Source organism: Monodelphis domestica, chromosome 3, assembly GCF_027887165.1.
Source record: "Monodelphis domestica isolate mMonDom1 chromosome 3, mMonDom1.pri, whole genome shotgun sequence".
In the NCBI taxonomy this organism is placed as follows: Eukaryota; Metazoa; Chordata; class Mammalia; order Didelphimorphia; family Didelphidae; genus Monodelphis; species Monodelphis domestica.
Genome location: NC_077229.1, coordinates 72,789,826 through 72,813,383, shown reverse-complemented (window position 1 = coordinate 72,813,383; position 23,558 = coordinate 72,789,826). Strand labels below are relative to the sequence as shown.

The following is a 23,558-nucleotide window of genomic DNA, read 5'->3' as shown; positions in this document are numbered from 1 at the left end:
GATTTATCATTTGCTTATTTGGGTACATGATTTGGGGTTTGGGTTCTATAAGATTATTTACTTACAAAATTGAATAATATGGAAATGTTTTGCGTGATAATACATAAATAACCCAGTTTGAATTGCTTGTTGGCTCTAGGAGAGAGGAGGGAAGAAGGGAGGGAGATAATATGGATCATATGACTTTGGAAAACTTAGGTGGGAATTTGTTATTTCAATAAATGTGGCTCTGAATCCACTGAGTCACCAAGCTGCCACCCTGCACCAAATGACTCAACCTTTGTCTTTTCCAACACAGGTGAGGCATGCAAAAATGGGGAGTGCTGTTTCCAAGAGCTGCCCTCCTGGGAAGGAGGCTCAGGTACCTTCATGTTTACAAAGTACTTTATGTGTATTATCTCATATGCTTCTTATAATGCTCCTATGAAACATGCAGCTTGGGCATTAGGGTGACAACTAGTTGACCTAGTTAAGATGCTTGGGTAAAAATGTGCTTGTTTGTAAATGTTTAACAATCAGTTCTCTGGGTGGGAATGGGAACATATACAGAACATGCTTTAAAGTTTAATCTGCATTATTAACATTGTTCCACAACTTTCTTTTTTAAAAAAATCCTTACCTTAGAATCGATTCTAAATACTGGTTACAAAACAGAAGAGTAGTAAGGGTTCAACAATAAGGGTTAAGTGACTTGCCCAGGAACATACAGCTAGGAAGTGTCTCAAGCCAGATTTGAACTTCCCAACTCTAGACCTGGCTCTCTCCACTGAACCATCTAGGTGTCCCTTCTCCATAACTTTCTTAAGTGTGAACAATCAACAAAACAATAATTCAAGTCTGATTTGTAACATTTGCTGACTTCCAAGGGATAAATGCTTCCCCTGAAAAATGTACTCATAGATTCTTGAGAGCCAATTTGAGCTAATTCCAATGCATCCTTGTACTTAGGGTGCTGCAGGTGTGGCAACGGGTCAAATCAACTCATGCTGCTTTCCTTAAGCATACAGGATGACAACTGGACACTGTTAATTATCCATCCATGCAGTGTAATACTAGAGTTGCTCACCAGGTGGCACACTTCTTCAGCCACTCCTCCCCAGGCAACTCTCTGGGACATGGATACTAGTCTCCCAAAAGTCTGCACTACCCTCTCCAGTCAACAGAGGGTACTCAGTGTACAAATATTTAAGCTCTTCCCAATTCTATTTATGGTGTCAAGTAGAAGTAGTTGACTTAGCTGTTTAAGTCCATGCTTTCTGGAGAAAGAAAATGCTAGTCAGGGGGACCAGGAAAGACTTTGAGGAGGAGGCAGGTGACAGCAGAGTGGATAGAGTTCCAGGCTTGGAGATGGAAAGGACCTGGGTTCAAATCTGACCTCAGACATTTCCCAGCTGTGTGACCCTGGGTAAGTCACTTAGTCCCCACTGCCTAGCTCTTACTGCTCTTTTGTCTTAGAATTAATACTTAGTTTTACCAGTAACAGTATCAGGTAGGCGAGGGAATAGAACTGAGTCCATAATCTTATAAAATGCTTTGTAAACATATTTACAAAGTTGCAAGGCACTTTATATTTATTATCTCATATGTTCTTTATAATATTCCTGTGAAATCTGTAGCTCAGACATTAGAGTGACAACTAGTTGTCCTGCATGGGATGCTTGGGTACGGGTTTAAAAAGGGAAGGAAAAAAGGAGGCAGCAATGAATGAAATCTTGAAGGAAAAAAGAATTCTAAGAATTCTAACAGGTACCTAAGTGGTCCAGTGGATAAAAAAAGCACTCGATCAGACCTGAATTCAAATCTAGCTTTAGAGACTTACTGGTGTGTGTGACTTTGGTAAGGTCATTTAATCTTGGTCTTCCTCAACTTATTCAACTGTAAAAAAGGAATAATAATAGTATCCAGCTTCCTAACTATTATTAGCAACTTACCAGATGCTAATATTTATAAACTATTTAGCACATAGTTGTTCAGTCATTTTTCTGTCACTCTTTATGACTCCATCTGAGGTTTTCTTGGCAAGAGATACTGGAGTGCTTTGCTAGTTCCTTCTCCAGCTTATTTGACAGATGAAGAAAGCAACGAAGTCGAACAGAGTTAAGTGACTTGGCCAGCACGACACAGAGAGTGTCTGTGGCCAGATTTGAACTTGGGAAGGTAAGTCTTCCTGACTCCAGAGAGGCCATTCGGTCCATTGCACCACCTAGCTGTCCGACATGGACGTGCTTGTTTCCCTCCTTCCACGGTGAGAATGAAGTACATTCTGGAGACGCTGGGAATATCAAACCGACAAGCTGACTGATCTGATTGACCTCCTCGAGACTTTGTTTTAAGGTCTCACCTAAGAGACAGTCAATGGACGTGGGCTTCTTGTGGTCTTTTTCAGGCTCAGTGGTAGAAGCTCCAAGGGAACTACGTTGTTACAGGATTATCTCAAGTGGTTATGAGTGTTCTTGGCAGTATGATGGTGACCCCACTGATGTCACCCACTTCCTTCGGTTCTGGTAAGTAGAACGCTCCAGAATCACCTCATTCTGTGCCTCCCAAAGGCAAAGAAAATGGCAGAACCATTAAGTCTCCAACCGTCAATAAACCAGAGCAATCCTGGCTCAACACTCACCTCCTAAAACAGAAATTCTGAAAATTTCCTCGTGTCGTGGATCCTTTTGGTCTTCGGAGGGCTCATTAGAATGATGTTTTTCAATAATATTGGGTTGTGTCTCCCTATCTCATCCATTCTGGAGATGCTGGGGTCATCTGGATCCCTTTGTTGGTGGGCACAGTCTTTGGTCTGCTTTGTTTCTGACTTGGGCCAATTAACCTCTTTTTTAAGCAGACTATAGTTCTCCCCACTTCCTCATTTTTGGATGTTCACCATATTGGTTCAGGACTTAGTGTGAGCAGCCAATCAGTTTAGCCCTCCTGAAGCTTAGAACATCAAGCAATCTTCCATATTTGGCATCATGGTCGTGCACCATCATGCCCATCTAGAATAACATGCTCAAATACATGATTACAAAGGAAAACAATTTGATTGAAATAGTGTTATTGAGATATGTATTTTTTTAAGTTGATGGAACCCAGGTTAAGAACCAATAAAGGAAGCTGTAAAAGATTGACTTTACCAGTGCCAGCCCTCCCTTCTGTATCTCCTTAATAATATAATGATAAGGGGGCAGCTGGGTAGCTCAGTGGATTGAGAGCCAGTCCTAGAGACGGGAGGTCCTAGGTTCAAATCTGGCCTCAGACACTTCCTAGCTGTGTGACCCTGGGCAAGTCACTTGACCCCCATTGCCTAGCCCTTACCACTCTTCTGCCTTGGAGCCAATACACAGTATTGACTCCAAGATGGAAGGTAAGGGTTTAAATAAAAAAATAATAATATAATGATAATTTGTGATTTATTACAAATCTCATTGTGAAAAGTATTTCCAAGTTAAGTTTAAGTAAAATAGTATTCATTATAAGGAAGGCCCCTGTGGTTGAGTCCTTTCCTCTCCCTGAGCCTCAGTTTCCCTTTCACTAAAATTTTGGGGCTGGATTACATCAGGATTGTTCACCTTTTTTTGTGCCTGGCAAAACCTATTGACCCCTTCTCAGATTAATTTTGTTGCCTACATATAATAGGAAATGATAAATTTTAGGGGTAGGTACAGTAGATAGAGTGGCAGGCCTGAAGTCAGGAAGATTTATCTTCCTGGGTTCAAATTTGGCCTCAGACTTACTAGCTGTGTGATCCTGGGCAAATCATTTAACTCTGTTTGCCTCAGTTTCTTTATCTGTCGAATGAGCTGGAGAAGGAAATGGCAAACCACTATGCTTTCTTTGCCAAGCAAAGAGTGAGACACAAATGGATGATAACAGAGAATAAATTATTGGGAACAGTTGGGTAGCTCAGTGAATAGAGAGCCAGGCCTAGAGATGGGAAATCCTGGATCTAAATCTGGCCTCAGACACATCCTAGCTGTGTGACCCTGGGCAAGTCACTTCACCCCCATTGCCTAGTCCTTATCACTCTTCTGACTTAGAACTGATATTCAGTATGATAGACAGAAGGTAAGGATGGTAAGAAAAAAATCAGGACAGACTTTTAAGTTTAATCTACATGATCAACACTTTCTCCATCACTTTCATAAATGTAGACAAGCAATGAAATAAAAAATCAAATTTAAGAAATCCATCCCTGATTTATAGTGTCTGATGATTTCTGAAGTGTCAATCAATGCTCACTCTGAGAATTTAACAATCAGTTTGAAACTCTGGGAGCCCAGAGCTAGTTCAGGAGCTCTCTGCTGGGGTACCCCTCGTGAGTGGTTAAAATGAGCGCCATGTTGTTGTTAATGGATTGGTGGTGGATCCATATGCTGACCCTTTATGTCAATTCTGTCACATGGATTGTATGCTCAGGTGGTCTTGGATGGCCGTCCCACATAGTCTTTTCCCCCTCTCGGGAGCAATTGGACATGGGCCAATCTTGGGGAGTTCCAGAGCCCCTCCAGTCTCACGGTCCTCTCCAAGGATTACAGTTTGTGACCCAAGGCTTCTCTCTCCTCTTGAGCCTTAGAAATGGGAATTGTTGCTATTTTGAAGCAGGAAAGGCCAACCGAGTCAGTTTTACTGACCAAGCTAAGGTGCCCATCCTACAGAATGTCACATTCTGGGTGGAGTCTCGAGTTGGAAATTGGACTGCAATGTCCCCGAAGATCACCCTGGTGCTCTGCAGGGCCTGTAAGTAAATCTGGAGGCTTTCTATTTCCTTTGCAAGTTGTGAATTGATGGATGCCTTGGGAGTAACTGTCTTGGATCTCCAACCCTGGAGATCCTCCAGGGGAAGCTTCTTGGCCATTTTTTCTAGAGTCCTAGTGAGAGGACTCTTTCTTGAAGCATGGATTGAACCAAATAGCCTTTGAGATCCTTTCTAAATCTAAGAACTATAACCTTGTAAGTAGGATTTAGAGTGGAAGGGGTCTCAGAGAGGAAATGGGGGCAGCTGGGTGGCTCAGTGGATAAAGCACCAGGTCTGGAGATGGGAGGTCCTGGGTTCAAATTTGACCTCAGATACTTCCCAGCTGTGTGACCCTGGGCAAGTCACTTAACCTCCATTGCCTAGCCCTCACCATGCTTCTGCCTTGGAACCCAAACACAGTATTGATTCTAAGACAGAAGGTAAGGGTTTAAAAAATAATAATAATAAAGAAAAGGAAACCAGATGCAAGGACTTGTCCAAGGTAGTAAATAATAGAGCTTGTATTTGAACCTAAGCTGCTTGGCTAAATCGAATGCAACATAGATGAAATCCCTTGTCCAGCCCCCCTTGGCCAGACAATAGTTTCCCTTCTTGAAGGAAGAGGGTCAGTCGAGGAGGACAATTCAAGGACCTGAGGTCTAGATGTGCTCTAGCGCCAGTTGAGTGCACAGTCAGGAGACAGAAACTATGGCAACAGTGAGGACAGGCTCTAGAAATAGGGGGGTTTTGAAAGTGAGTCAACAGCTGACTCAGACACGAAGCATCTCATGTGATGCCTCAGTGATTGCGTTTCCATGGTCTGGTCACCTAAGGATATAGTTTGGGGGGAGGGAGGAGTAGCAACAAATGGAATAAGCTAGGTTGTTCAGTCATCTGTGGCACGTCTGACTCTTAGTGACCCAAATCGGGTTTTTCTTGGCAAAGATATGGGACAGGGGAGGGCTACGTGGCACTGAAATAGAGTTCCAGACCTGGAGTCTGGAGGACCTGAATATGAATCTAGCATCAGACACTTCCTAGCTGTGTGACCCTAGGTAAGTCACTCGACCCTGATTGCCCAACCCTTGCCATTCTACTGTCATAGAACTGATACTAAGACAGAAGGTAAGGGTTAAAAAAAAAAAAGACACTGGAGTAGTTTGCCCTTTGCTTCTCCAGCTCATTTTTCAGATGAGGAAATTGAGGCAAACAGAGTTAAGTGACTTGTCTAGGGTCACACAACTATTAAGTTCCTGAGGTTAGATTTGAAATCGGGTCTTCCTAACTCTAGACCTGGCGTTCTAACCATTGTGCCAACCATTCTAAGCAAGCTGCCAAGCTTAATGGATGCTACATATGAAACTGGCTGGAGCAGCTAGTGAGGGGAAGAGATAAGGGCAGATTGTGCCAATGTGTCTTTGTGAAATGTTCAGACTCTTTGTGTCCCTTCTCTTCAATCCTTTAAAGTGTACGAGCATTCTATTTTTAGGGCCATTAAGTCATGCCATTTCATATGATTATGTCTGTGATTACAGTCAAGTTTGATCCTCCAAACGAAGAGATGACAGTCTCCAAGATCCATGACCAATTCATGATCAAATGGAAGATCCCTGAAAAGCAAGAGGATGCAATAGCAGAATATCGTTACAGGACGTGGAATGGAACGTGGGAACAGGTAAGCCTGGCCCACTTCAGGAGCAAGATCTTCTGTGAAAGTTCACTAGAGAGAGAGTTGTTAATCCCAAAGGATGAGTGGCTATCTTTGGCCCCCTGGTGAAATGGAAAGGACCTGGGATGGGAGTTATGAGATGAGAGTTTGGGTCCTACTCAGCCACAATTTCGCAGTGGGATCTTGGGCAAATATTTCCCCTGCTTTAGGTCTCAGTTTCCCTATTGGCAAAATTAGGGGGTTGTACGAAATGGCTTCTGGGACCCCTCCCAGTTCTGACATTCCATGTTCTAGAGACCCTCACAGCTCTTATATTCTAAGTTCTAAGGTCTCTCCCACCTCTGACATTCTCTGTTCTAAGCTCCCTCCCAGCTCTGACATTCTCTGTTCTAAGGATCCTCCCAAATCTGACATTATCTGTTCTAAGGTTTCTCCCAGCCCTGACATATTCTCTCTTCTAAGGAGTCTCCCAGCTCTGACATTCTCTGTTCTAAGGTCTCTGTTCTAAGCTCCCTCCCCGCTCTGACATTCTCTGTTCTAATCTCTCTCCTAGCTCCGACATTCTCTGTTCTAAGCTTCCTCCCAGCTCTGACATTCTCTGTTCTAAGGTCTCTCCCAGCTCTGACATTCTCTGTTCTAAGGACTCTCCCAGCTCTGACATTCTCTGTTCTAATCTCTCTCCCAGCTCTGACATTCTCTGTTCTAAGGTCTCTCCCAGCTCTGACATTCTCTGTTCTAATCTCTCTCCCAGCTCTGACATTCTCTGTTCTAAGGACTCTCCCAGCTCTGACATTCTCTGTTCTAATCTCTCTCCCAGCTCTGACATTCTCTGTTCTAAGGTCTCTCCCAGCTCTGACATTCTCTGTTCTAAGCTCCCTCCCAGCTCTGACATTCTCTGTTCTAAGGTCCCTCCCAGCTCTGACATTCTCTGTTCTAAGCTCTCTCCCAGCTCTGACATTCTCTGTTCTAAGGTCTCTCCCAGCTCTGACATTCTCTGTTCTAATCTCTCTCCCAGCTCTGACATTCTCTGTTCTAAGGACTCTCCCAGCTCTGACATTCTCTGTTCTAATCTCTCTCCCAGCTCTGACATTCTCTGTTCTAAGCTCCCTCCCAGCTCTGACATTCTCTGTTCTAAGCTCCCTCCCAGCTCTGACATTCTCTGTTCTAAGGTCCCTCCCAGCTCTGACATTCTCTGTTCTAAGCTCTCTCCCAGCTCTGACATTCTCTATTCTAAGCTGCCTCCCAGCTCTGACATTCTAGAGACACTTAGGCAAAAATTAAACAGTCCTTGCCTTCAGGATCGTATTGTTCCGTAAGGGGAAATGATATCCACAGATAAGTAAATACAAAATATATGTAGAGAGGATAAAAAGTATCTGATAGGATCTGTGATGGGACCAGCTCCGACAACTGGAGAAATCAGGAAAGTCTTCCCAGAGGAGATGATACCTGAGTTGTGCTTATTGTTTACACACACACCACACACACACACACACACACACACACACACACACACACACGAGCACACACACTATCAGTTCAGTAACAACTTGAAATGAATTTCTATTTCATTAATCACAAAAGTATTTCTCTATATGTATATTCAAAAAGAATAGCTACACAGGCATTTGTCATCCAGGCTATAGAAGGTATATTTGCTTATTTATTATGCTGTGTTAAACCACATAATGAGTTTGTGGGGGCCAAATACAGACCAAGCTGCCTCGGCTGGGGTACGTGTGAATTTGAGGAGCCCCTCCAATAACTCCAAAAGTCTCCTACAGGTTTCCAGCCCATGTTGGGAGTCACTGATGTATTTCAATGTTCTCACCTCAATTTTCCCCAGGGGCAGGAGCAGCTGGTTGGCTCTGGAGAAAGAGAGCCAAGTCTGGGACAGGAAGTCCTGGATTCAAATCTGACCTCCAATACGTCCTAGCTTGTGACCCTGGGCAAGTCACTTAACTCCAATTGCCTAGCTTGTACTGCGCTGTCCTGGAACAGATACTTAGATTCCAAGACAGACAGTAAGGGTTTGAACAATATTTACATAGGGGTAAACTGAGGCCAAGAGAGGGGAAGCAAATAGCTCATCCAAAGTCAACACAGGTACATAGTGGAGACTTGAACTCAGGACCTGTGACATCAAATTCAGGATGCCAGTCCCATTTACATAATCAATACAGTGTCAAAAGAATAAGTCACAAGCCAACATGTGGTCACGGATAAATTATTGCGTTTAGACCAGAAAACCTGGATCCAAATTCAGTCTCTGACATTTGTTGGCTTTGTCACCCTGAATATGTTATTTAAGCCCAATTTATGTTGCATCCCGCTAGGCATTCTCTTGTAAGCCACGGATGGGTTATGATCTGTGCGAAGGGGCCTCCCACACTGGAAGTTGCCCAAGAGGACCTCTTACAGACCAGTTCTAAGATAATGCATGGCCAAAGCTGTTTCTGCAGTAACTTGGAACATGCCTTTCTCTGCCCTCTGTTCCAAGGCGACTTTGCTGCCCCAAATGCTAATGACAAACCATCTCTTTCCAGGGGGACTGTGGAGCCCAGACGAACTCTGACTTTGGTAAGAACAGAGGAGCCACTTCCATGGCCCTGCTGGGGAAATAGAGTCATTCTCCCTGGCAACTGCTTGATTAATACACCTTCTTCCAGTAGGAGGCAACACAGGAGGAGAGTAGTTTGGAAATAGCCCTTCACTGGGAGGCGGGAGTCCTGGGTTCTGCTTCCAGTTCTCCCATTAGTTTACTCTGTGACCCAGGCAAGTCTCCTAACCTCTCTGGGGTTCCTGATTTTACTGTCTGTAGAGAAAGGGGTTGGATTAGATCTCTGAAGTCCCTGCCATCTGCAATAAATATATTTTCTATTTTAAAGTCTTGTCTAGATCTGTATTCTAAGGTCCCTCTCAGCTTTGATATTCTCTGTTCTAAGGACCCTTCCAGTATAGACATTTGGGGTTCTAAGGGCTCCCAGGGTACTAGGGGGCCTTTGTGCTCTCCCACCCCCAGCTCTAATATTGTTCTAAAGTTTCTTCCATTCTGACATTTTGTGTTCTAAGGTCCCTCCCATCTTTGATAATCTGTCTTTAAAGGGTTCTCCCATTCTGACATTCCATTTTTAAAGATCCTCCCAGGGGGCAGCTGAGTGGCTCAGTGGATTGAGAAGCAGGTCTAGAAACAAGGAGGTCCTGGGTTCAAATCTAACTGCCCAGCTGTGTGACCCTGGGCAAGTCACTAGACCCCCATTGCTCAGCCCTGACCACCCTTCTGCCTTGGAGCCAATACACAGTATTGACTCCAAGATGGAAAGTAAAGGTTTAAAAAATAATAATAAAGGGGAAAAAAAGATCCTCCCAGTTTGGACATTCTCTGTTCTAGAGCCCCCCTCCCCCCCCCGCCAGCTCTAATATTCTGGATTCTAAGGGTCCTCCCAGCGTGGATATTCCATTTTAATTTTTATTTATTTTTTAAATTAATTAACTAATTAGTTTAGAATATTTTTCCATGGTTACATGATTTATGTTCTTTCCCATCCCTCTTCCCTTCCCCCTCCTGGAGGTGACAAGCAATTCCACTGGGTTATTATTGTTCAAAACCTATTTCCATATTATTCTTATTTGCAATAAAGTGATCTTTTAAAGCTAAAACTTTAATCAAGGATATTCCATTTTAAAGATCCTCCCAGCTCTGACATTCTGGGTTCTAAGCTCCCTTCCAGCTCTGACATTCTCTGTTCTAAGTTCTCTCCCAGCTCTGACATTCTGGGTTCTAAGGGTCCCCCTAGCTCTGACATTCTCTGTTCTAAGCTCCCTCCCAGCTCTGACATTCCCTGTTCTAAGGGTCCTCCTAGCTCAGATAGTCTCTGTTCTAAGGACTCTCCCAGCTCTGACTGACATTCTCTGTTCTAAGCTCTCTCTGAGCTCTGACATTCCCTGTTCTAAGGGTCCTCCTAGCTCAGACAGTCTCTGTTCTAAGGGTCCTCTCAGGTCTGATGTTCCCTGTTCTAAGCTCCCTCCCAGCTCTGACATTCTCTGTTCTAAGGACTCTCCCAGCTCTGACATTCTCTGTTCTAAGCTCCCTTCCAGCTCTGACACTCTCTGTTCTAAGGACTCTCCCAGCTCTGACATTCTCTGTTCTAAGCTCCCTCCCAGCTCTGACATCCTCTGTTCTAAGGACTCTCCCAGCTCTGACATTCTCTGTTCTAAGGTCTCTCCCAGCTCTGACATTCTCTGTTCTAAGGTCTCTCCCAGCCCTGACACTCTCTGTTCTAAGGTCTGTCCCAGCTCTGACATTCTCTGTTCTAAGGACTCTCTCAGCTCTGACATTCTCTGTTCTAAGCTCTCTCCCAGCTCTGACATTCTCTGTTCTACGCTTCCTCCCAGCTCTGACATTCTCTGTTCTAAGGACTCTCCCAGCTCTGACATTCTCTGTTCTAAGCTCCCTTCCAGCTCTGACATTCTCTGTTCTAAGAACTCTCCCAGCTCTGACATTCTCTGTTCTAAGCTCCCTTCCAGCTCTGACACTCTCTGTTCTAAGGACTCTCCCAGCTCTGACATTCTCTGTTCTAAGCTCCCTCCCAGCTCTGACATCCTCTGTTCTAAGGACTCTCCCAGCTCTGACATTCTCTGTTCTAAGCTCCCTCCCAGCTCTGACATTCTCTGTTCTAAGCTCCCTCCCAGCTCTGACATCCTCTGTTCTAAGGACTCTCCCAGCTCTGACATTCTCTGTTCTAAGGTCTCTCCCAGCTCTGACATTCTCTGTTCTAAGCTCCCTTCCAGCTCTGACATTCTCTGTTCTAAGAACTCTCCCAGCTCTGACATTCCCTGTTCTAAGCTCCCTCCAAGCTCTGACATTCTCTGTTCTAAGAACTCTCCCAGCTCTGACATTCCCTGTTCTAAGCTCCCTTCCAGCTCTGACATTCTCTGTTCTAAGAACTCTCCCAGCTTTGACATTCCCTGTTCTAAGCTCCCTCCAAGCTCTGACATTCTCTGTTCTAAGAACTCTCCCAGCTCTGACATTCCCTGTTCTAAGCTCCCTCCCAGCTCTGACATTCTCTGTTCTAAGGACCCTCCCAGGTCTGACATTCTCTGTTCTAAGGACCCTCCCAGCTCTCCCATTCTGGGTTCTAAGGGCCTTCCTAGCTCTGCCACTCTATGCTCTAAGGACCGTCTCTGCTGTGCAATCTGTTGCTGGATCAGGGATTTAGAACAGGAAGGGACCCTAGAATCTAGGGCCAAGATGCTGTCTCCTCTCTCTCCACTCATTGCAGAGATGCGAATGCTGGTCTCCAGTGAGATCAAGGGCCTTTCTGGGTCACACAGGTAACTGGCAGTAGAGCCAGGGGCTGAATGCCAATGCTACGCTCGTCCGCCGTGTGTGGCACCAGCTAACAAGCCTGTGGTGCTTGGTCATTCCTTAGAGATCTGCAGCCTCCAGCTCGAGGCACCTGTTGCCTATGAAATCCAGCTCCGTCGCCACAAAAAAGCCTCCCCGACTGGTCAGTGGAGTGAATGGAGCAGGTCCATCTGCATTCCTGCTGGTAAGTGGGCAGCCCCCATTCTTCCCCTCCACCCAACCTAGCCCCAACACTCCTGGTTCTAGCTGATATTCTGTCCTAACCTCCATTCCAGCGCTGGCATCCTGGGTTCTAAGTACCTTCCCAGTCCCTGATATTCTATGTTTTAAGATCCTTTCCAATGCCAGCATTCTCCAAGGGACCTTCTATTCTCTTTTAAACCCTCACTTTCTGTCTTAGAATTCAAACTAAGTATTGGCTCCAAGGCAGAAGAGTGGTAAGGACTAGGCAATGGGGGTTAAGTGACTTGTCCAGGGTCACACAGCTGGGAAGTGTCTGAGGCCAGTTTCAAACCCAGGATTTCCTATTTCTAGGTCTCTGTCCACCAAGTCATCTTGCTCCCCCCTAGGGCCTTTCAATTTCTAATGATATTTAACTTAAAACTAATAAATGATCTAATGGACAAAATGTATTCCTCTCTTTCCAGAAATTCCAGAGCTGAATTACACAGTGGGAAAACTTGATAACAATGGAAAGAGGGACCTGATCTTTGACTGGGAGGTACTTTTGTAAATGCCAGTGGAGGTGGCACTGACATTCAATGGGGAAAGCACTAACGTGGAAGACAATGACCCTGAGTTCTAGGTCCTTCTTTTTTAAACCCTTACCTTCTTCCTTAGAATCAGTACTATGTATTGGTTCCAAGGCAGAAGAAAGGTAAGGGCTAGGCAATGGGGGTTATGTGACTTGCCCAGGGTCACACAGCTGGGAAGTGTCTGTGGTCAGATTTGAACCCAGAACCTCCCATCTCTGGGCTCCATCTACTGAGCTACCCAGCTGGCCCCTTGGTCCTCCTTCTAAATCACTGATCAATTAGAAGCTTGGACGAACTTTGGATGTGAGGTTACCCACGTATCAAAGGGAGATGACACTCTCTGCTCGGTTCCCTTCCTACAGAAGCTTGAGGATGAGTAGAATATGGACAGAGAACTCTCTGAGATCTATCATTTGTCCTATAAGAATTTGAGGGAACATCATGGTTAAATCTTGCATTCCAAGTTATTCTTGTATTTATTTACCTATGTTTAACTGGAGGGAAGCCAGGTGGCTCAGTGGATAGAGTGCTGAGAATGGAGCCAGGAAGACCTGAGTTCAAATTTAGCCTCAGCTACTTACTAGCTTTAATGACCTTGGGTAAATCACTTAACCCTGTTGGCCTCAGTTTCTTCACCTGTAAAATGAGCTGGAGAAAGAAATGGCAAACCACTCCTAATATCTTTCCAAGAAAATCGCAAATGGGGAGGCGGGCAGCTGGGTATCTCAGTGGATTGAGAGTCAGGCCTAGAGAGGGGCGGGTCCTGGGTTTAAATCTGACCTTGGACACTTCCTAGCTGTATGACCCTGGTCAAGTCACTTGACCCCCATTGCCTAGCCCTTACCACTCTTCTGCCTTGGAGCCAATACACAGTATTGATTCCAAGATGGAAGGTGAGGAGTTAAAAATAAAAACCCAAATGGGATCAGGAAGAGCAGGACAAGACTGAAAACCCCTGAACAACAATTTAAGGTAACCACAATGTTCCAGACTATGCGTGAGTTCCCAGGAAAGGAAGGGAGGGAATGAGTTAGTTCCTCCTGGGCTTCTTAGGTGTGCTTTCCCTTTTCTACTGGTTTGCATCAAGTGAACTCACTCTAAAGCTAGACTGCACGAAGCCACTAAGCATCCCCACCTCTGAATCTGTCCCTTTCACTCCTGAGCAGCCCAGGCAATCAAGGCAGCCCCAGAACTGCGTGGAGGAAGTGAGTTTCAGCCTTGTTCTTCAGATGCTTTCCTGCCCCTGCAAACCAAAGTCTAAGAAGAAAATGAGTCTGGAGAAAGTGATCCAAATTTCTGGGGCAGAATATGATGTCATCATTCGAACCCAAGGCACCCTTGGACCCCAGCTAAACAGGACATTCCATATCCCTGCTGATCCCAACTCAGGTATGTGGGTATGGGTGTGGGTGTGTCTCTCTGTGACCACATTGGAGAGAGAACAACCCAGCAGAAGAAGGGAAAACTGGCAAAATTGAGGGCGAGGACAGAGTTTCAGGGCAGAGATACCTTAGAAGTTAGAGGGAAAGGGGCCATCTGGGTGGCTTAGGGGATTGAGAACCAGGCTTAGAGACAGGTTTTAGGTTCAAATCTAGTCTCAGACACTTCCTAGCTGCGTGACCCTGGGCAAGTCACTTAACCCCCATTTCCTAGTCCTTAGTGCTCTTCTGCCTTGGAACCAATACACAGTGATTCTAAGATGGCAGATGAGGATTTTTTTTTTTAAACCCTCACCTTCCATCTTGGAATTAATACTGTGTATTGGTTCCAAGGCAGAAGAGTGGTCAGGGCTAGGCAACGGGGGTGAAGTGACTTGCCCAGGGTCACACAGCTGAGAGATGTCTGAGGCCAGATTTGAGCCCAGGACCTCCCGTCTTTAGGTCTGGCTCTCAATCCACTGAGCTACCCAGCTTCCTCCTGTTGCTTAGGATTCTTTTTTTTTTTTTTAAGAAGGAAAGATAGGAAGGGGAAGGGAATGAATGTTTGTTAAGCTTAACTATGTTAAATGTCCTAAGTGCTTACAGATATTATCCCATTTGATCCTTATGACAACCTAGGAGTTAGGTGCTATTACTATCCCTATTTAGACTTGAGCAAACTGAGGCAAGTAGAGGATAATTGACTTCCCCAGGGTCACATAGTTAGGAAATGTCTGAGCCTGGATTAGAACTCAGATCTTCCTAACTCTGGGCCCAGTGCTCTATCCGCTGTATTGCCTAGTTGGGAGGAATTTTAAAATGAAGATTTCAGAACTGGGAAGAACTTTAGAACCCTAGATCAGAGTTGGGTAGACCTTTAGAACAAGAAATGTCAGCTGGGAAGGCCCTTAAAATAGATTGTCAGCTAAATGTAAGATATAAAACATTGCCTGTTAGAATTGGAAGAACTCAGCATAGGAAAGAATGAAATCTTGGAGCACCAGAATGTGGAAAACACCTTCCAACAAAGATTAATCAACAAACACTGATTAAGGGCTCATTATCCCTTATGTGCCAGGCACCGTACAAAGCTCTGGGAATACAAGAGAGACAAAAACACAATAATAACTTCTGCTCCCAAGAAGCTCATGTAACATAGAGGGTGTAAAACTATAAATAAAAGAGAGTTACACAATATACATATAGAATAGAAGGAAGGAAGTTAGCCTTAGAAGAGAAGGTCCCAGCCCAGAGGAGGACTGAGAATATCTCCTACCTAGAGCTGAGACATGAAAGAAGCAGATGTCAAGTGTTTCAGGTGAGGTGGGAAAGCCCTCTAGGTATAGGGGACAGCCAGTGCAAAGGTAGAAGATGAGATCATGTGTTTAGAATTCCTTAAAAGTCTAGACCATTCCTACAGTGTTTATGGGAGTTGATGTCTGCCTTTGGTTACTAATCCTCTGATGAGGTTATTGGACTGAAAGGCCTGTGTAACTGACAAACCATATGAAACCATGTGAGGAAGGTCATTGTTCCTCTCAGTCTTCTCTTCTATGTCTTGCTTGGTGATCTGGCAATTGAGCTGAAACTGTGGTTTATTGAGAGGACGCATGGGTGTGCATTCCAGCTCCATTACTTTAGAGCTACGTGACCTGGGTCAACTCACTTAATTTCTTTGAGTCTCAGTTTTCCAGTCTATCAAATGGGGATAGTATCCAATAATGCCTGATTGTCCTACCTACCAGTCAATTCTACTGTAAAGAAATGAAGAGAATGGATGGGGAAACGACATATAAGCTATAAAGCACCTTGCCGACTTGTACAAAACAACTTGTAAGTGATAATGGGTGCCACAATGGTTGAAAGAGTGTGATTGTCTCTTAATATATCCTCAGGTTTCATCCAAGATGCAGGGTTTCTGAACATTAGCACCTCAGAAGACAACATGACAATGCAATGGTTCTCAGAAAGTGGTGTCAAGAGTTATTGCATTGAATGGTACCCTCACACTGCCAACTGGACCAATGCCGCCTGTGTTCTGAAGAGCTCCCGGAAAGAAAAAGATGACAGGAAAGGTACACCCAAAAGCACAATGCTAACGACGGCTTACATTTAAGGGTATTCAAGGAATATCAGAGCTGAGAGGGACTTAAAACAGAGAATGTCAGAGCTGGAAGGGCCCTTAGATCACAGAATATCATAAAATAAAAGATTTGTATAGGTGGGAGAGTAGGCTTTTTGGTTAATAATTATTGATAATCACTAGATTCTTTGCTTTTTGGCAAATAAAAGGGTCAAAATTGTATCGCTACCTTTGGTACCTTTCTTTCAAATACCATATGGATCAACGCCTCAACATCACATCAATTCAGATATTTTAAATATGTTGGTTAATTTTACTGAACATTGGGTGGGGGGAAATCTTATTGGCGAAAGGGTAGGAAAATAAATATATCAAGTGGCAAGTGAATGTGATGTAAAAAGGGAAAATATCAATTAAAATAATTTTTAAATGAAAAAATCACAGAATATCTAAGGGAGGGCCTTTAGAACATTGAATGTCAGAGATAGAATTCAGTCAGTCAACTAGCATCTTATTAAGTTCCTCCTATATGTCAGACTAAGGCAACTAGGTGACACAATAGGTAGAGTACCAGGCCGAGAGTCAGGAAAACTCGGTTCCCTGAGGTCAAATCCAGCTTCAGACACTTATTAGTTGAATTACCCTGGACAAGTCATTTATCCCTGTTTGTCTCAATTTTATCATCTGTAAAATGAGATGGAGAAGAAAATGGAAAAACACTCTAGGACCTTTGCCAAGAAAACTCCAAATGAGATCATGAAGAAGCAGCTATGACTCAAACAACTCAACAACAACCCCAAACCCAACACATTTTGTGGTTGTTGTTGTTGAGTTGTTCATTGAGGCAATTATAGGGTGGAAGTGGATAGAGAACTGGGCCTGGATTCAGGAAGACCTGAGTTCAAATCTACCCCCAGACTCATAGACCAGCTCTGTGACCCTGGGCAAAGCCTTTAACAAGACCCTGCCTCAATTTCTTTAACTTGTAAAATGGGGATTATGATAGCACCTACCTCCCAGATTGTTATGAGGCTGGAATGAGATACTCTTTGTAGAAAGTACTTAGCACAGTCCCTGGCACATAGTAAGTGCTTGGTAAATGCCTTCCCTTATTGAGTGGTGGGGGGCCATGGTCAGATCTGAACCTTAGGAATATCAGTTTCATAGCTGAGTGGAGGATGAATTGAAATGGGGAAAAACTTGAAGCAGAATAACTAACGAACAGGTAATAGGACTAGTCTAGGTACAAGGGGATGAGGTGATGTCAATGTCACAGGGGGGTAGCTAGGTGATACCACAGTGCACAGAGCACCAGGCTTGGAGTCAGGAAGACTCATCTTTCTGAGTTCAAATCCAGCCTCAGATACTTCCTAGCTGTATGACCCTGGGAAAGTCACTTAATCCTATTTGCCTCAGTTTCCTCATTTGTAAAATAATCTGGAGAAGGAAATGGCAAACCACTCCAGTATTTTTGCCAAGAAAATCCCAAATGGGATTATGGAGTCAGACATGACTGAAAATGACTGACTGACAACTACAACAATATCATAGGGAAGAAGAGGGGCAAGTAGAGATATTTTGAAGGAAGAAATTATAGAACCTAAAATGTCAGATCTGGGAGAGTTTAGTCTGACAATTGGACTATCAGAGCAGGGAAGGGAGGGTCTTAAATACATCCAAGCCCATCCCCACCCTTCCTTTCTAAGTGATAATGTTTAGACTCAGAGGAAACATTATTGAAGGAGATCTAATGTTAGATGTCAGCCAGCTCAATTTCTCTTCTCAAACAGAGAAAAATGTAGCTCTTGAGGGTGTCAGGGCCAATCACCTGTGATCACACCATACATAACACCTAGGTAATCACTCTGCAACTAGCTTCCCCAGCTCTCCAACGTGTTCTGTAAACATTGATTCTCACCCTGGGGAGAGGCTCATCCTACACCTGGCTCTGTGCCACTTGAGACCTTAAAGAGTGGGTGTGAGACTCTAATTGGCACTGGGAACAATAGTACTCTAGCCTGTGTGAACAGCCCCAGGCAGTTTTACCAAGCATTTTCGCATTTCTTCTGCTTACCCGAGGAGTGGGTGGGGGAGATAGCACTCATTTTTCAGTTAGGATGACTGAGGTCTTACGGGAAATCAGCAGCAGAGCCAGAATTCCAACCAGAATCTCCTGCCCCCCAGTAGAGCCAGAATTCCAACCAGAATCTCCTGCCTCCCAGTCCAAGTCTTTTCCCACTGGGACCAAGCTGTCTCTCTTAAGATGAAGGATAATACAAGATTTCTGAGTCAATAATAACGTCTAGTGCTGGGCCAGAGCTCTGATTAGTGGTTGGCTTGTTCCTGGTACTGGTAGAAATTTGCCCAATGTCATGAAATTAACCAGAGAATTGGGGTCTTATTTGATTTTCCAGTAACTCTCAGGGCAGTGTAATCTTATTGTCACTGGAAGAAGGTTGGTCGGTAATAGTTTTTGCTGGCTGGACTGCCCCACTACTCAGAATCCTCTAGCACTTAGGACAGCGCCTAGGTCTGCCTTTTCTATCATCTTCCTACTCAAGCTCTTCTCTTCTTATAAGCCATTCCCCACCACACTAATAAATCCATTAAAGAACATTAATTAAGCCCTTACTATGGGTCAGATTCTTTTAGGCACAGGGAACTTAGAAAAAAACAAACAAATAGTCCTCATCCTTATGGAGTCCACATTCTGTAGGGGAAACAACACTCATACAATACACAATATATACAAAGTACACACAGGGTCATATCAGTGCAGGGGAGGCATACCTAGTAGCTTAGAGAATGCAGAAAGGATTCACACAGGAGGTGGCACTTGACTTAAACTGAAGTCTCTTTTCTATGAATCCCCTTAAAACTTGACCCTAGCCCTATTCCATGGCCAGTATCTCATCTTGCCCCAAACTATAGCTATCTTGCCCATGTCTTGTTTTCCTTGAGAGATCACTTTCTTTTTCTTTTTCTCCCCACTGCAGAGGTCAGCCCAGAGCCCTGCTCACAGATGGTGTGTTGTTTGTTTTTTAAACCCTTACCTTCCATCTTGGAGTCAATACTGTGTATTGGCTCCAAGGCAGAAGAGTGGTAAGGGCTAGGCAATGGGGGTCAAGTGACTTGCCCAGGGTCACACAGCTGGGAAGTGTCTGAGGCCAGATTTGAACCTAGGACCTCCCATCTCTAAGCCTGGCTCTCAATCCACTGAGCTACCCAGCTGCTCAGATAGTGTTTTTTGAATGAGGGACAAGTTTCTCCTGGATCTGACATTGTTCTTTTCCCCCTCAGTGATCTATAGCCGGGATAAAGCTTTAGGGATCATGGACCTTTTGAAATGTTACCAGATCAATATTTATGCTTCAGACCAACCTAGAAACCCTCAGTCCTGGGTCACTGTCTTCTCTGTCCACCATTTCAGTGGAGATGGTAAGTCTACACCTATCTCCCAAATGAGAAATCAGGCCTTGGGATCCAGTTGTCATGGAGGGTTTGGGGATAGCTGATGCCAGGTACCAAGTCAGCAGAATATTGACACCTGGCATCTCACCTTGAAGGGACCTTAAAGATTCTTTAGCCAAGGAATTCTTAACTTTGCAGTATTAATCCCTTCGGTAATCTGGAGAAGTCTGGACTCCTCATAAAAAAATTTTTTTAAGTAATTGAAGGAAATGCTAACTTGTATTTAGAGGTTAGTGAAAATAAAGATGTGATTTTCCCTCCATCCAATTTAATGGACCTCTGATCTCTATCTATGGATCCTTTGGGAGTTTGTGGACTCCAGGTTAAGAACCTCTGATCTAGTCCAAAATGCTGATTTTAGGGGAAATTGAGCCTAAGAAAAGGGAAGCGACATGCCTATGTAACGGAGGATGTGGTAATCAGGTCTCTGCTCTCCCCAATCTCATCTTTTCTGGTTCAGCTCGAAGGCAATCTCCTCTGGGAAGCCTTCCCTACTGTTCCCTTCCCCAAAGGGTTCTTCCCTCCCTACAGCTCTGACTCCTACCTCTGTCTCTCTCCTGTGTCCTTTATCACATCTCACCCCTTGCTGCAGTCCTGTATGACTTATTCTGTACTCTCACATTGTAAGCTTGCTAGGACAGAGCCTTATTTATCTTTGTCACCCTCAGACTAGCCTGTACTCAGTAGCCACTTCTTGAATGTACACTGACTGAGTGAATGAATGAATGTAGTGCAAACCTGCCCTCTTTCTAACCTTCTCTGACCTGATGAGCCCTCAATGCATGACCTGAATCTTAGTTTCTCATCAGCAAAATGAAGGGTGTGTGTGTGTGGGTGTATTAGATGGCCTACAGGGTTCCTTCCAGCTTCAATTCTATGATTCTACCATTTAATTGATGCTCCTGTGGTCATCCCTATTCCTCCCATCCTGGGATCTCTCTTGGGATCTTTTCCTATTTTATTAATAAAATGTATAGTTTTCTCTTCCTAAAAGCTATTTGGGAGCTGCCCCCTCACCTCTGCTGATATTCTCAGTTTTGAAAGCTGGTCCCAGGAACTTCACAGCAAATATATCAAGATCCCACGAAGTATTCCTGGAATGGAACCCCTCTCCAATCAGCAAGTGCCCTGGAGTATTGAAGAACTATGTCATCCAATGCTGGAATGAAAAGAACAACAAAACCATCTGTAAGTTGGAAGTTACATTAACTTGCCTTATATCAGTTGGTATATTTTCTGATTTGTGTTTTAAGAACTTATCCAGTCAAGTCCTTTCTAGTTACTTCTATGTTCTCTCTTCTGAGGACCATTCCAGAGCTCACATTCTTTATGCTATTGTCCCTTTAAGTTCCACCATCCTGTGTTCTAATGGTCCTCCCAGCTCTAACATTCTCTGTTCTAAGAGTCCTCCCAGCTCTGACATTCTCAGTTCTAAGCTCCCTCCCAGCTCTGACATTCTGTTCTAAGGGTCCTCCCAGCTCTGACATTCTCAGTTCTAAGCTCCCTCCCAGCTCTGACATTCTCTGTGCTAAGGACTCTCCCAGCTCTGACATTCTCAGTTCTAAGTTCCCTCCCAGCTCTGACATTCTCTGTTCTAAGATCCCTCCCAGCTCTGACATTCTGTTCTAAGAGTCCTCCCAGCTCTGACATTCTCAGTTCTAAGCTCCCTCCCAGCTCTGACATTCTCAGTTCTAAGATCCCTCCCAGCTCTGACATTCTGTTCTAAGAGTCCTCCCAGCTCTGACATTCTCAGTTCTAAGCTCCCTCCCAGCTCTGACATTCTGTTCTAAGGGTCCTCCCAGCTCTGACATTCTCAGTTCTAAGCTCCCTCCCAGCTCTGACATTCTCTGTGCTAAGGACTCTCCCAGCTCTGACATTCTCAGTTCTAAGTTCCCTCCCAGCTCTGACATTCTCAGTTCTAAGCTCCCTCCCAGCTCTGACATTCTGTTCTAAGAGTCCTCCTAGCTCTGACATTCTCTGTTCTAAGGGTCCTCCCAGCTCTGACATTCTCAGTTCTAAGGGTCCTCCCAGCTCTGACATTCTCAGTTCTAAGCTCCCTCCCAGCTCTGACATTCTCTGTGCTAAGGACTCTCCCAGCTCTGACATTCTCTGTTCTAAGGGCCCTCCCAGCTCTGACATTCTCTATTCTAAGGTCTCTCCCAGCTCTGACATTCTCTGTTCTAAGATCCCTCCCAGCTCTGACATCCTCTGTTGTAAGATCTCTCCCAGCTCTGACATTCTCTGTTCTAAGGACTCTCCCAGCTCTGACATTCTCTGTTCTAAGCTCCCTCCCAGCTCTGACATTTTGTGTTCTAAGCTCCCTCCCAGCTTTAGCATTCTGGATTCCAAGACCTCTACCAACTCTGACATTCTGTGTTGTAAGTGTCCTTCCAGCTCTGATATCCTTTGTCCTAGGGTCCACCTAGCCCTGGCATTCTATAATTCGACAAAAAAGACTTTACACAGATATAATACTCTACAGTTTATAAAACCCCCTTCTTTCTGTTGTCTCATGCTGTTTTTGTCTGTTACGATCTCCATATGCTTGCCTGGTCTCTTACCAACGGCTTTGCCTTTACTTTGGCTGCTTTCATACTCTTAGACTCCTGGGCACTTGACTTTCTCCTGACTCCCAACTCTGGCCAGTTGGTCATCCTGTCTGGATGTGGTCCTCAGATTGTCTCACCCTGCCTTTCTATCTTGAACCTAGCTTGAGTCTTGTCCTGGTCTTGGCTTCTTGCCACCTCCTGAATTTCTCCAGTCTCTCGTGGCAGGCACCATCATGATGGACACTCCAGCAGAAAGATGGACACTGGACACACGGACACTGGAACACATTGTCTGAAGGTCAAGGGAAGGGACTTGCTCCCCTTTCCAGCAAACTCACTGTGGTCTTGTGTCTTTGAACAGTTCATCATGTGGATGCTTCTGCCTCACAGTATACAATAAGAAACCTCAGTAATGGCACTTCCTACATCATTCAGATCCGAGGAGACATGGCCACAACTTCTGTGTTATGGAGGAACTCCCTGAGTTTTAAACTAGGTTAGCATATTCTTTCAATAACTCTACAAGCTAGGTTGATATCCCTCTGTTAGAAAACAGAAAGATGGAGGCAGCTGAGTGGCTCAGTGGATTGAGAGGCAGGCCTAGAGACAGGAAGTCTTAGGTTCAAATCTGACCTCAGACACTTCCTAGCTGTGTGACCCTTTGCCTAGCCCTTACCACTCTTCTGTTTGGAACCAATACACAGTATTTTTTTCCTTTATTTTATTCTAGTGATAAATTCACACATAAGTTTTCCAAGGTTACGTGATTCATGTTCTCTCCCTCCCCTCTTCCCTTCCCCTTCTCAGAGTTGACAAGCAATTCTACTGGATTATAAATGTTATATGCAATATTGAGTTGAAGATGGAACATAAGGGTTATAAAAAAGAAAAGAAGAAAGAAAGAGAGAGAGAGAAAGAGAGAGAGAAAAAGAGAGAGAGAAAGAGAGAGAGAAAAAGAGAGAAAGAGAGAGAGAAATAAAGAAAGAGAGAAAGAGAGAGAAACAAAGAAAGAGAGAAAGAAAGAGAAAGAAAGGAAGAAAGGAAAGAAGGAAGGAATCAGGGACAAAGGGAGGAAGGAAGAAAGAAAGAAAGGAAAGAAGGAAGGGAAGAAGGAAGAAAATAGAAATATATTAGACAACATCTTTTCAACCCCATTTGTGCTTGACCTATCTAAATCATAACCATCAACACACACACACACACAAACACAGACACAGACACTCCTGAGTGTGCACACGTGCACATGCACACACACACAAGCTCCCTACCCTGAATGACTGATTTCATTTCCCTAACACAACTGGCTGTTGTTTACAGTGTTTTAAGGTGAATAAATCACTTTCCTCTCAGCTGTCTTAGTTGAAGTTGTGACTATGCCCGTTTTGTTGCAGGGAAAACTAAGACCTAGGGAAGGAACTTGTCTTAAGATCAAATAGTTTGAAGGGGTGAGCTGGGAATAGAAACCAGAACCTCTCACTTCAAGTATGGTGAACTTTCCATAATAGGAGGTTCTCTTCCT

At 44.3% G+C, this 23,558-nt stretch overlaps 1 protein-coding gene across 1 annotated transcript; it reads left to right on the top strand.

Annotated features, from left to right (window-relative positions):
* The first annotated feature begins 2,268 nt into the window (after positions 1-2,268).
* Positions 2,269-22,335, top strand: IL12RB1 (interleukin 12 receptor subunit beta 1). Its single transcript, XM_056820978.1, has 9 exons — positions 2,269-2,504; positions 4,559-4,728; positions 6,226-6,401; positions 8,942-8,975; positions 11,828-11,947; positions 13,572-13,907; positions 15,832-16,011; positions 19,320-19,457; positions 22,265-22,335. The coding sequence occupies exons 1-9, from the start codon at positions 2,356-2,358 to the stop codon at positions 22,333-22,335; spliced, it is 1,374 nt and encodes a 457-aa protein (XP_056676956.1). The 5' UTR covers positions 2,269-2,355.
* Positions 22,336-23,558: the final 1,223 nt, after the last annotated feature.